This window comes from Peromyscus maniculatus, chromosome 6 (genome assembly GCF_049852395.1).
Source record: "Peromyscus maniculatus bairdii isolate BWxNUB_F1_BW_parent chromosome 6, HU_Pman_BW_mat_3.1, whole genome shotgun sequence".
In the NCBI taxonomy this organism is placed as follows: domain Eukaryota; kingdom Metazoa; phylum Chordata; class Mammalia; order Rodentia; family Cricetidae; genus Peromyscus; species Peromyscus maniculatus.
The window spans coordinates 2473713-2487994 of NC_134857.1; the positions used below are offsets into that span (position 1 = coordinate 2473713).

The following is a 14282-nucleotide window of genomic DNA, read 5'->3' on the forward strand; positions in this document are numbered from 1 at the left end:
TGATTTCTACTCAGCACATTGGTAGACAGCAGTGTCATATGGCAAAATCAAGGCTGGGCACCCCTCCCAGAGCCAAAATTCAAAAAGCATATATAGAATACTACTATGCTATTGTTAATATTAAAGTCGCTTCATTAATGGAACAAATGTCTCACCCTGAACTCTTTGAACATCTATTTAGCGTGGTGAGCTGTGACTATTAGGTCAACCCAGAAACACAAAGGACAGAAAAATGGCTTGCTTCATCACACGGCTTTTTCTGCTTTGCTGGCTTTCTTGATGAGTTACTTTTTTCTGTCAATCAGTATTATTTTATGAAAATCTTATATTAGTGGTGGACCGTTTTAAACTTTTATTCTATTGCCACCCCCTCCTATGGATTTTAAATCCATAGGATTAAAACTAGGGTAAAGTGGGTATTTAATTACAAAGGTAAAACTCCGTCAGCTTCTTCAGCAGATGTCCACTCTCCTGTCTTCTAGGTAAGGAAGTGCTTGCAAGCACTGGTTCCTCAGCATCCGATCTTTTTAGCATAGAGTAACAGTATCAGAATGAGTGCTTGTTCTGTCTTTCACATCTTAATATAGTTTTTCATAGTTAAGTGGATTATTTTTTTTCAAGCACAGTTGGCAATATAATTCAAACTAAGGAAAATCTGCTTTCTCTAGGGTTTCAAGAAAATGGCACAGATTAGTTTGCCCACTCTCCACCTACAACCAATTCCCTTGGTGTTTGTCAATCTTCACTGTGTCTTGGGGGAGTTCTGGCCTCAGTGTAACAATCTTGTTAATCTATTCATGCTCTTTTTTCTGATGCAAATCTGCACATTTTTTTTTTAAAAAATGGGGAAATGTGGGAAAATTGAAGAATAAAATAGGTCTTGGTTGATATCTACTCCCTGTAGGGACATCTATTATGTACTACTTGAAAAGAGTTGTTTCCTTGAATTCACGATGAAATTTGTTTTTGTTTCATATTTGAGTTTTTAAGACAGGGTCTCCTGTAGCCCAGGCTAGCCTTGAACTTGCTATGTAGCTGAGGATAACCTTGAGCTTCTGATCCTCCTGCTTCCACCTCTCAAGGGCCTGGATTACAGACATGCACCGCCACACCAGGCCTGAAAACTTTTTAGACAGACCACAGGTGGAGCAAACTGAAGGCTTCCAACTTATCAGAGAGAGTAGAAAAGGACCTGGGAAAGATACTTTTAAGCGTCATTTCTTTATTTGTGAGAGAGTCATAAAAGCACAATTCTAAATTTGTTTATTTGACACTTCAAATGTCACAGAAGCCTGTTTTATGTGCTTATTTGATATATGTTGAAACTCTGCAAGGGAACTTCCATAAAAGGGAATATTTTCTAGGATTATGTTTAATAATTTACTAAAGATGGTGATGTTTGCAGTTCCACACAGACAAGTTGCCTTGGTAGAGCAATGGAAGAGAATTTGTTATTCATAGTTTCCCCCTGAAGCCAGCTAAATCCATATTAGTAATGCTTAGATTAGAATCTCCTTTTCTCTGACTTGAAGAGTCACCTCTGAGAACATTCCAGAGGTGGGAAAATATTGGTAAAAAAGCAGAAGAGGAGAAAACACACCTGAGCTTTCAATGTTAGATACCATGGCCGAGGATATGCAAACACCACCTGTATCTCAGGCAGTCCCCGTTCCAGCTTACACAGAGAGCTGGAGAGTCACAGAACCCTCTGTGAGCCAGAACAGGGCAGCTCCTCAGGAGTCAGTCTCTGCAGACTGAGAGTCACCCTGCCTCACCACATGCCTTTTCTTCCCCATCCCTGGCTGTCTTTGTTGGTTCTTTCTTAGCCCATCTCCCCTTTGCCCTCTCACCCCGCACTCGTGTCCACCTGTCAGGGCTTTAGACAGTCAAAGCCCTAACCCCGCCTCGCTGTGCTGACAGGACAGGACAAGCAAAGCTCCTTCCCAAGGAAAGCAGGTAACCTAATTTGCCCTGTTCTGTGCCGTTCACCACATTCCTTCCCAGAGGGATTTTCAGCTCAGAGTCCTGGCCTGAAAACGAAGGAACAGACAATGTGCCCCTCCCTGGTGAAGCACGGGGGATGTTTTCCCCTTTCAGACACCTGTTCTAGCATCTTAGTGACGACCTGGAATGCATACTTTCTCACCCTCTGCACACTCCCCACAGTCCCTTGGGGAATACAGAGAACATGTGAAGGTCATTGTCTCAGGAGTCTGAGCACTCGAGGTCATAGGTTTAGAGCACTTGATGGAGGACAGCCAGTGACATGTTTTTAAAGGAACAGTGTGGATGTGCAAATGATGTCTACATCTGTTCTGAGAAATGGAGACTTGGGTCTAATCATCCACCTATCGTTTACTAAGATACAAGAACACAGATTCTAATTGAGCTGAAGATGCACTTTTATGGTTGAAAGAAAGAAAGAAAGAAAGAAAGAAAGAAAGAAAGAAAGAAAGAAAGAAAGAAAGAAAGAAAGAAAGAAAGAAAGAAAGAAAGGCTCTCTGCCCTCCCTGTGCCTCCACTTTTCTTTCAAAGTAGAAAACAGTTTCAGTCCCCACCATAGCAGAGCAGAGCTAGAAGGAAAATGGAAAATGGACATGACCCAAGGTAAGAAAGCAGCTTACAGCGGGGAGAGATTCTGGGAACCATCTAGTCACACAGACCTCTCGGCGTGGGAAAACAGAGGCCAAGGTCATACTGACTAAACTCCATCTGGGCATCTTGGATCCCTGGCCTAGGTCTTATTTATTTAAGATTTATTTATTTTATTTTATATGTATGAGTGTTTTGCCTGTGCATGCATGTATGTGCAACCACATGTGTGCCTGGTGCCCTTGGAGGTCAGAGGAGGTTGTGGGGTCCCTGGAACTGGAGTTACATACAGTTATAGACTGCCATGTAAGTGTTGGAAACTGAGCTCAGGCGTCCTGGAAGAGCAGCTAGTGCTCTAAACCACTGAGCCATCTCTCCACCCCCAATCTTGGGTTTTATGTCCAAAATAGCATTCCTTCTGACCCTGAAGCACGTCTAAGCTTCCTGATGCATGCTAAGCATGCTCTCGGCATTTAGTCCTCACAGGTCAAGCAGAAGGTAGGATTCTGCCACAGCTGGTGCATGATCAGAATGGAGATTAAACCATATACATTATAAGGAGTGTGGAGAGGCTGTGGCGAAATTGGACATCTTTATTCTGCCTCAGGGGTAGCAGGTCCTTGGAGTTTTCCGTTTCTGCTCTGGTCACCTGACTTTGTAAAGAGGATCATGATGCTGAGAAAGATGTCTCATCAAAACTAAGTTGAGAGCAGTTTGGTGTCTCTGTTGATCTGATCTGAGTTGTGAAGCCGTTTGAGGCAGGGAGGAGCTGAGGGTGGGCCAGCAGGCAGTGCACTCTTTAGCAGTGGAGGGAAGGGTGTGTCTTTGCCCAGAGTTCTCCTTCTTTCCCTGAGCACTCTGGATAGACCTAAAAGCCATGACTGAAGTAAGGAAATTACCAGTAGCCAGATGAAGTGGTACATGTCTGTAGCCTAAGCAGATAAGGGGACTGAGACAAGAGGATCCCTTGAGCCTAGAGTTGGAAGCCATCTTGGGCGACAGAGTAAGACCCTGTGTTTAAAAATAAAATCATGATTATCTGCTCCTCTGAGTGTTTTCTGTACTTGGGCAATAGACATCTTCCAGTAGTAACTGTTTAATCTGTACAAACAAGCCATTATCCTTATTACAATACACAACCTGTATTATCACTGAAGAGTTTTTGTTGTTGTTGTTGTTGTTGTTGTTGTTGTTGTTATTTTTGTCTGTTTGTTTGTTTGTTTGTTTTCTTGACTTATCTGTCAGGCTGTGTGAAAAGTCACTCATTCCTTTCAACTGAACAACTTCCAGATTATAATTTTAAGAGTTACTACTGCAGAAGCTTGCTTCAAAGCACAGAAAGTCTCTTTGACTTCTGGTGGACAGAGAGATGGCCCACCTGTGTCACACTGAATCTTACAGAACACTCTGAACCAAGGAATGACATGAGGGAACTGCATCTACAGCACTGTATTGAGAAAGGAGTTGATCCGGGAGGTTGTGGCGCATGCCTTTAATCCCAGCACTGGGGAGGCAGAGGCAGGCGGATCTCTGTGAGTTCAAGGCCAGCCTGGGCTACAAAGTGAATTCCAGGAAAGGCACAAAGCTACACAGAGAAACCCTGTCTCGAAAAACCGGGGGAAAAAAAAGAAAGAAAAAAAGGAGTCCAATATGGAAACATCATGGATGTAATCCTCCTGAAAGCTATAATAAAATATTGCATTAGCTTTCAGGAATGGAAGGTACCCACTCTGCATAGGAACCAGACACTGCATCTTTTATTAATATTATCATGTTAATGGTACCAGCTTGAATGGAGACTGGGGTTTTATTCATTTTGTCTGTTCCCTTATGAGGGATTAAGGATTAACTGTTATGTTCTTTGTTTGAATTTACTGATAATTGAAGTGGAAACTATTCCAGTCTGTGTATCCTTTAAATGGCCTCTCTCTTCTTGTTTATTTTAGTTGGTGGTGTGGTTTTTGCCTACCAAATCAAATTATTTAAGGGAAGAAAATTGGAATTCCTCATGTCTTCCTGAAATATGATGTTTTTAAGGCCTAGAAATTCTGCTGTGTGAAGTATCACTTGGTTATCAAGACATAGTGTCTCAGAACACATTAAAATGAGGAATTCTATTTCTTCAAATGCATCAATTAAATTATTATGTGGCTAATTTTTAAATTTTTTCAGATAGGGTCTCACTATATAACCCAGACTAGCCTCCAACTTGCCACTCTCCTGCCTCAGCTTCATTCTGGGATTATAGAGTGTCTGGTTTAACTTTCTCTATAGGCTAAACTTTTAGTCAAAGTCACCAAGGCAGAAATGGGGTTTCCAAAAGTGAGGCACTTCCCTCAGAGACAGCCAGTGGTGCCTTAACTGGATCCAACGGGCTAAAATTAGAGCTCCATTCAGAAGGTAACGGGGAGGCTGCCAACCATCCATCACAGGAAATAAATATGCAAATGGAATTAAAGATTCACAGATTATTTTTAGCAAAGTGTTAGTTCCAGTGGCCTGGAAACTTTTCTCTCAGGTATTGATATTCTGTAACCCTGGAGAATCCAATTCCATATAATCAGCCATTTCTCTCCTTCCGTTTCTGCAAGGAAAGATAACCCGCCCTTCAGCCAAACCAGAAAGATGGCTCTCTATTGGGACAGGTCCCGCCCCTTCTTCAGTTATTATTGGTCATCCGCAAACTCTGACTTGTATGGGATTGCTGGGTCCTTCCTTAGTTTTCACTTCGGGGCAGTGCCTAAGAATTGCGTTTCTGGCAGGTTCTTGGTGCCACTGATACTATTGGTATTAGATCTGTGTTTGAGAAGCAACGTTTCCCCGCAAAGCCTCGGATAAGAAACTGGGCACGTTTTCATATATGATCCTTTTTTGCATCAGTCGGCCATGTTAGAAAGTTTCCAGTATGGAAGTGGCCCTGCTTTAGCTTCAGAATAGCTATTGCTTATACAACAAGATAAAACTTGTTTTGACTCTTGGTATTCAGCATTGGCGCTTAGCCATTGTCTCCTTTTCCTTCATAAAATAAACTTTTATGTAACAGAAGGGTCCCTCCTGGGTCTAGTTAATTGCTTTTATAAAAGAGGAAGACAATAGGAAGAGAAAGGAAGGAAGGAAGGAAGGAAGGAGGGAGGGAGGGAGGGAGGGAGGGAGGGAGGGAGGGAGGAAGGAAGGAAGGAAGGAAGGAAGGAAGGAAGGAAGGAAGGAAGGAAGGAAGGAAGGAGAAAGAAAGAAGGAAGGAAAGAAAGAAAGAAAGGAAGGAAGGAAGGAAGGAAGGAAGAGAGAAAGAAAGAAAGAAAGAAAGAGAGAGAGAGAGAGAGAGAGAGAGAAAGAGAGAAAGAGAGAAAGAGAGAAAGAGAGAAAGAGAGAAAGAGAGAAAGAGAAAGAGAAAGAAAGAAAGAAAGAAAGAAAGAAAGAAAGAAAGAAAGACCGCACAGTATAAAATTCCAGTGTCCCAAAGCAGCTTACAAACTTGTCACACGTTGACAAAAACCCCTGGTGTCCTGTGAGTGGTGCGTTCCCTGCTCTCTAGAGCTGGGATCCTAGTGTGCCTGCAGACACCACAGGCAACCGGAGTGTTTGTGGCGTTAAGATGTGCAGTCATATTTCTGTTGTTTATTTAAGACAAACCAGTCACTTGTGTGTATACCACATTTTTGTTGGAGCTTTTTTTTTTCAGGGAGTTGTTTTGTTTGTTTGTTGTTTTTTTGAGACAGGGTCTCAAATTCACTATATAGCCCAAGCTTGTCTCAAATTCCTGGTAATCCTCCTCCTGTGAGCTCTCATGCCTGGCTTTTTTGAGAAGTTTTAGTTTTATAAACTGGTGTGATGGTGCACAACCGATATCACAGTACTGGGTAGGCAGAACCAGGAAGATTTCTAATTTAAGGCCAGCCGTGGCTACACAGTGAGTTCCAGGCCAGTCTGAAATACAGAATGTGACCCTATCTCAAAAGCAAATACCCCTACAAAATCTCAGAGCCAAATGCATATTAGGCAAGCTCTGTACTACTGAGCTATAGCCCAGCTAACATTTGAAATTGATAAATAATAATTGAACATATTATATTATACCCATATAGTGTGCCGATATAAATATACAATGCTGAATGGTTAAATTAAGCAAATTAGCGTACTGTGCCTTTGACCAGTTCTACCTCCTGGCCTCTTGCTAAGCACCATTCTGTTCGTTTTAAGATTCCACATCTAAGTAAGATCATGTCCATATAATTTTCAGAGCTCTCTTCAGCTGGGCAGAAGGAAACTTAGTGGAGACAGGAGAACCCAATGGTATCTGCCTTAAGCAGCCTTGTATCCAGGTAGGGGCTGCCTACCCTACCCAGGCAGGGGGACCTTTATTTACTGCCCTTCCCCCATCCCCAAGCACTTGCCGATGAATTAGAGAAATTCTTGACGTTAAACACCAAACCTCTTATTTTAGAATGACTACAGGAAGCTCTCCATGCAATGCAAAGACTTTGTAGTGGGCGTGCTGGACCTGTGTCGAGACTCGGAAGAGGTGGAAGCCATTCTGAATGGAGATCTGGAATCAGCAGAGCCTCTGGAGACACACAGGCACAAGGCTTCGCTGAGTCGAGTCAAACTTGCCATCAAATATGAAGTAAAAAAGGTGAGTGAGCCGGCCATCGGTAGACATGAGCTGGTGGTACCGCATCCTAAGGAACACTTGGAGAACAATAAATGGAGGGCCTGAGGAAGTGTCAGGTAAAGTTAACTATCATTAGACTCTGACCCTTCTCAACTGTTACCCATTATAGGATCCAGAACTTCCTGATGGCAAGGATAAGCCTTCTCTACATTTCAGTTTCCTCATATAAGAGGATTCTATCTTTTATGTTCTCAGAGGTTTAGTGTAATTTAAATGGATTAGGATAAACCAAGCTTTCTGCTAACTGTCAATTTCAGTGCCACTCATAGTAACAGCATGGTGGCACACATCTCTAATCCCAGCACTTAGAAAGTAGAGGCAGGAGAATAAGAAGGTCAGAGTCAGCTTCAGCTACCTAGCAAGTCTGGGTCCACCCTGGGCTACATGAGACACAGTTTTAGAAACAAAACAAAACAAAACAATAATAAAATAATGTTAATTCTGCTGCTTGTATGCCTTTGTAAGATACCATAACACATTCGCAGGTTGATCCTCACTATAAGCCTGTTATTTATTTCCCTATAAACCAGGTAAGGTAGCTGATAAGAGTCTACTATTGAAGGAAACTGAAGGTTGCCAAGCTTAAATGATTTGTCTGATGCAACATGGATATGGAGGTTGTCATGCCAGGACCATAAATAAAAGCTACAGTTACTTTTATTATGTTTACTACAAAAATACTATTTTGTGGTTTCATTTTCTAATTTGCATTGGGCTGTTAAATAATTCATGAAAACTGTAGTTAAAATATCTCATATGGTGAAAATCTCAGTTTCTGGGATTGGATAATTCAAGTATGTTATGTAATAGAGAGGGGGTTTTGTACTTAAGAGAAGTTGACAGGGGCTGGAGAGAGAGCTTAGTGGTCAGAAACATGTACTGCTCTTCCAGAGGACCCATGATAACCCAAACATCCAGAAACTTCTCCCAGATCCAAGCCCAGGACTTGGATGGGGCCCATCTGCTGTGAGTGGCCAGTGCTAGCAATATCAGGAGGGGGAGTCTGGTTGTCCTAAGGCCTCCTGCCACTCAAGACTGCCATGCACCTCAGGCCAATGGAACCTAAGCCAGCATTTATATTATAACACAAAGCAAGGGTGGAGAAACCTCTCTCTCCCACACCTTCTAGGTGTGAGAATGTGTGCTCAGACACACTTGTACACACACACACACACACACACACACACACACACACACACGTTCACTCACATATGTGTACACACACCTCCACCATAACACAGAGAACTTTTATGTGTCATATCCATGGGGTTTGGGTCAGTCATTAATGATGTGAAAATTTATTTTCACTAGAAATTGAAAGAAAACAACTTTTAGGGAACAGATCAGTTCTAAGATAATTAAATACCTCCTCAGAGTGTTCTTCCTGGGAGGTTTTGCTTATGTTGGGGGGAAGATGATTTTGAACAAGATTGATGGCAAGCCATTTTTAGAAAAGTGTCCAGACAAAGTCATGGGTCTTGCAATATGAATCTCTTCTGTTTGGCACCTGAGAGGAGAGAATTGATTTCAGTTGTCACAGGCTTTTTATCATTCCATGGAAAGTGTCATATTAGCAGAAACAGCTCATCTACAAAGGTGCATCTGTTAGCCAACCCACCCTGCAGAGTGAATGCCTTCATTTTAAACAAGGTGATGTATAGGTTACAATGTATGTGGTATCGTCAGCAATAAATTCGTTACCAATCAACATGTATGACTATGAATTTAGTGTTTTTTAGGAAGGAACATTTTGATATAATAATACTAGAAATCTTGAGTGCCTGGAGAGATGACTCAGAGGTTAAAGGCACTTGCTGCTTTTGCAGAGGACCCAGGTTTGGTCCCCATTGTTGACATGGTGGCTCACAACCATTCGTAACTCCAGTTTCAGGGGATCCAAACCCTCCTCTGGCCACCGTGGACACTAGGCACACATGTGATGTATATACATGCAAGTAAAACACCTATACACATACATTTTTGTTGTTGTCTGTTTTTCAAGACAGGGTTTCTCCATGTAGTTTTGGTGCCTGTGTCCTGGATCTCATGCTCTGCAGACCAGGCTGGCCTCAAACTCAAACTACCTGGCTCTGCCTCCTGAGTGCTGGGATTAAAGGTATGTGCCACTGCTGCCTGGCTACACATACAATTTTTAAAAATTATTTTAAAATAAATCTTAACAAAATTACAGATAACTTGACAACATATAGTTTGGAACTTCTGTACACTGGAAAGATCACAAACAAAATCTGAAAGAAAGGGGACTGGAGAGGTTCCTCAGTGGTTAAGGGAATTTGTTGTGCTTGCAGAGGACCTGGGTTCAGTTCTCAGCACCTACATGATGGCTCACAACCATTCATTGGCATGCGTGTGGTGCACATACATACATGCAGGCAAAACACTCATACACACAAAATTCATAAATCTAAAATGTTTTGAACAAAAAATAAATAAAAATTTCAAACCCTGTGATAATAAACTTATCAGCTAGGTGAGGTGGCACATGCCTGTAATCCTAGTATTCACAAGGCTGAGATAGGAGGACCACTAGCCACAGGCTAGCCTGGGGTCCCTATTGAAACCTGCTTCAACCTTCTCTTAAAATAAATAAATGCTAATATAGAAACCTAGTTTCCTGCTCTCAAAGAATAGTCCCAGTACTTGGTGGTGTTGATGAAATCAGTAGTTCATTGGTGTCTCCTCTGTCTTGGAGAGGATGCTCCTTTGAGTTCTAATTCTGGTCATACCTTTCTACTGTTCTGTGCTATGAAATCAGGGCCCCCCCCACACACACACCTCCATCTATACCTACGTCGTGGTGAGCAACATTTATTATAGGAAATTTGTTGACAGGACATGGTAGGCTATTTAGTCCGTAAAACGACGCTCTAGAGAAAAATAATTTCCGGAGTTCTCCCCAGTGCTCCAATTTCATCCTTAACAGAAGAGTAATCTAAAAATTAGACCTGCAGCAATATAGACACATTCAGTTATCCACGTATGTGTTTCTCTGCAGAAGGAGTGAGAGGCCTCAGCCCCGATATGACTAACATAACAATGTCCTTAAAACAAGAGCAAACTCCCCAAGGGTTTTGTACAGCAGTACCTGCTTGAGGACAGTTCAAAAAGATAGTATAACACAATCATTTTAAGTATAAGTTTATTCTGTTGTTTTCCATCTCCTTCCCTGGTTGGTGGTTCAGCTTACATCCTATTAGTCATTTGTGTGTGTGTGTGTGTGTGTGTGTGTGTGTGTGTGTGTGTGTTCTGTAACGCTGTGATAGTTTTGCTATATTGAAAGATTGAAATGTTCTTATGTGTCAAGCACTTTCTCTTCGAATCAGAAAACCTCAGGTCAGGGTATTATTTTTGTAATGACTTCAATTTGCTGGTCCATTGCAGTTGGAAAACAACATACAAATCTGGTGCAGCCAGCTTTGACAGTGTGCTATCATAATGATATTTTCCCAGGAAATAAATAGAGTGGTTTAAGAGATAAAAGTCACTGCCCTATTCTGAAGTTGTTGAAAAGAAGAAAAAAAACCATCTCCTGATGGATTAGGGGGCTTTGCTCTCACTTGCTAATGTTGTATTGGTTGTATTTTTTAAGATGTGCTTTATGTATTTGTATTAGGAGTTTTAAATTGTTGAGGAAAATCTATTTCTATGGATTTTAAATTAATTCAACAGATATGATATTATATATCTCAAGAAGAGCACAGGCTGTGTTCCTATTTGCAGGATACAGGCCAGTTAGGCTGAATTTTATAACAGGTAAAATGCTAGGGTTTAACTTATAGTAAGTGTTGGCAGCATGTGGTGCAAGCCACGAGGGTCGACGTGGACCGTCTCACATACACTATGTAGAAAGGGTAATCAGTGCCCTAATGCACATCCTCGGGTTTAAAGATGGCCCTGTTGGGAGGAGTGGGAGGGAAAAGTCCAAGACCAAAGCATTATTTCTGTCCTCAAGTGTTGGGAGTGGCTCAGACCTATAATCCCGGCATGAGAGGGAGACTGAGGCAGGAGGATTGCTTTCTGCTCTAGGCCAGCTTGGGCTACAGAGTAAGAACCTGTCTCAAAATCAGAACAAACAAAAGCAGCCTGGTGGGATGGCTTAGTGAGGAAAGGTGCTTTGCCGGGAAAGCGTGGCAGCCTGAGGTCAACCCCCTGTGCTAGGGTTATCTGGGAAGAACCTCAGTTGAGAAAATGTCACCATCAGATTGCCTATAGGCAAGTCTGTGGGGACATGGGAGGGCCCAGCCCATTATGGGCAATGGCACCCCTCGCAGGATGGTTCTAGGTTATATAAAAAAAAATGAACTAAGCAAGCCAGGGAGCAGCAAGCCAGGGAGCAGCATTCCTCCATGGCTTCTGCTTCAGCTCCTGCCTCCAGGTTCCTGCCTTTGGTTCCTGCCCTGACTTCCCTCGGTGCTGGAGGGTGATCTGAGAGTTGTAAGTTGTTTGCGGTTATGGTGTTTCTCACAGAAATAGAAACCCTAAGACACTTCAGATCGTGCATAGAGGTGGAAGAGAATCCACAGGTTGTCTTCTGACCCTTGCATTAGCTCCATGGCACCCTCAGGCTCACACATACATGCACACACAATAGCAATAATACAATTTTTATGCAGTTTAAGCCCTAAGAAAACCAGGGTCTTGGTTCATTTGTGCTACTGTGACAATAACTGAGGCTGGGTGAATTACAAAACAGGATGTGTTTTCTCACTGTTCTGGGGTGGAAAGTCCAAGATGAAGGTACTGGCCCAGGGCTGTGTCCTCCAGAAGCACTAACAGTGCCCCCATGTGGTGGAAGAATGGAAGAGCAATATGACAAACTCCAAATGGCTCTTCTATTATGGTCTTCATCCTTCAGCAAGAGCTGTGCCATCTCTTAGTTGGATTGTTGTTTGTAAGCACAGGATCTTGCTGAGTTACTCAGACCAGCCTTGAACTCCTAGAGTCATGCGATCCTTCTGCCTCCAGCCTCCTAACTAGCTGAAACTACAGACTAACAGTGTGTAGTTAACAGTGTGTGTGTGGGGGGGGGGCTCTCACCACCTCCTCTAGCCTTTACCTCTCTCACCTCTTCAGAATATCACATGACAACACCAGAATTTTAAAGGAGATGCTTTCAAGCCATAGCAAGCAGATACTCCCCAGAGGGAAGTGAGTTCACGCACCCAAATGGACACAGAGCATTTGTCTCTTAGCCATGTGGATATTCTGTACCTTATAGAAACCTCTGGGTTGCCTCAGAAAACTACATGCTTGCCTCCCCAAACAGTAATCTAATCTGATGGTACTCTATGCTCACCCTGTGGCTTTTCTGGTATACCCAGCTTCTTGCTCTCAGCCTGGCTGGCTGGGGTCTCTAGAGGGCTATGATTTGGATCCATGCAGCATCTTGTCTCACAAACAAGCCTTGAGGTACTGAGACATTTCCACCAAGATGATTTTGTTCCAACTTCTTGTCTTGTTGAGGATGTGGAGTCCAGTTTTATTATAATGGTTTACATTGGATTCACTGACAGCCTGCTGTAGTTGGAATTTTTTTGGGGGGGGCATCAACCAGCTCCCAAATGAAAACACAGAGACTTATTATTAATTATGAATGCTCAGCCTTAGCTTCAGCTTGCCCCACTGGTTCTTTTAGCTTAATTTAACCTGTTTCTGTTCCTCTACATTTTGCCTCAGGGTTTTTTAACCTTTTTTTCATTCTGTATGTCCTACTTTCCTGCTTCCTCCATGTCTGGCTGGTTCCTGGTGTCTCCCTGTTGTCTCCTTTTCTTTCTTACTCAAGCCTAAATTCCTTCTCCTGCTTACTCTCTCTGCCAGGAAGTTCCACCTATACCTCCTCCCTAGCAATTGGCCATTCAGCTTTCCATTAGACCAATCAGGTGCCTTAGGCAGGCAAGGTAAAACAGCAACACATCTTTACACAGTTAAAAAAATGCAACACATCTTTACATAGTTAAACAAATGCACCACTTCTTTGCACAGTTAAACAAATATTCTGCAACAGCCTGCCATGTGCTCTGAAGAAATGACTGCTCATTGTTTAAAGTAATATCGATGCTCCTAGTTTTTTATTAAATGTATTTATTTTATATCCCAACCACAGTTTCCCCTCCCTCGTACCCTCCCATTCCCTTCCCTTCTCCTACCCTCCATCCTCCTCTGTTTCTGTTTCAACTCTCCTATTTTTATCTTGTGCCAAATGCCCAGTGCAGTAGCTGGCTGATATAAAGTAAGAGTATAAAGCAGTCTGAAAAGTGAATGAATAAATATGACAGACATTTAGGAGCTGTAGAGGGAGGGATGAAACAGAAAAGAAATAGTCTAAATATAACATTGGGCAAAATGGAGCTTTGGGGCTCTTCACAGAATCTAAGGGAACACCGATCTTAAAATCTTCAGTTTTGATTGTGTCTACAGCATTTCCCAAGGGGTCATTTAATGACTATGTTAGTGTGTGAGACAGTTTTGAAATTGTGAACTTGACAGGGTGTGGTAGCACATGTCTTTAATCTCAGTACTGAAGAGTCTGAGGCAGAATCCCAGACTCAAGATGAGTTGGTCTTGTAGTGAGTGAGACCCTGACTTAAAAGAAAGAGGAGAGGAAGAGAGAGAGGAAGACAGGAAGTAAATGGTTTGGAAGGAAGACCTAACATACTCTTAGGAACTAGCAATGGTGAGATAATCAGAAAGAACCTTTAGTCGGGAATTTCTCGGGCAGCTTGGGTGCTATAACAAAGCACCATAATTAGGGTGATTCATTGGTAACAGAAACTCACTTCTCATAGTACTGAGGACATTTGAGGTCAGGATGGCAGCAGGACTTTCCGGGCCAGGGCCACCTATTGAGTTGCAAAGTACTGACTTCTCTTTGTAATACATGTGGCAAAAACAGAGCCCTGCGTGTGCGTGTGCGTGTGCGTGTGCGTGTGCGTGTGCGTGTGCGTGTGCGTGTGTGTGTGTGTATTATACATAGGCACCAAAGTCACCAACCATCTCATGT

The 14282-nt window shown here is 42.5% G+C and overlaps 1 protein-coding gene across 5 annotated transcripts in view; it reads left to right on the top strand.

Moving 5' to 3' along the window:
- Nucleotides 1-14282, top strand: part of Trpc3 (transient receptor potential cation channel subfamily C member 3) — a 68857-nt gene that overhangs the window by 20103 nt on the left and 34472 nt on the right. For 4 of the 5 annotated variants that reach the window (XR_013051975.1, XM_076573819.1, XM_006991831.4 and 1 more), the window contains one exon: nt 7034-7222. Coding sequence is in view for 4 of the 5 variants with exons in the window: in XM_076573819.1 (XP_076429934.1) it covers nt 7034-7222 (189 nt within the window). In the remaining variant the exon portion in view is untranslated. Of the gene's footprint in view, nt 1-6852; nt 6912-7033; nt 7223-14282 lie in introns of those variants that run through there. The other variant, XM_076573822.1, reaches the window with a different exon arrangement.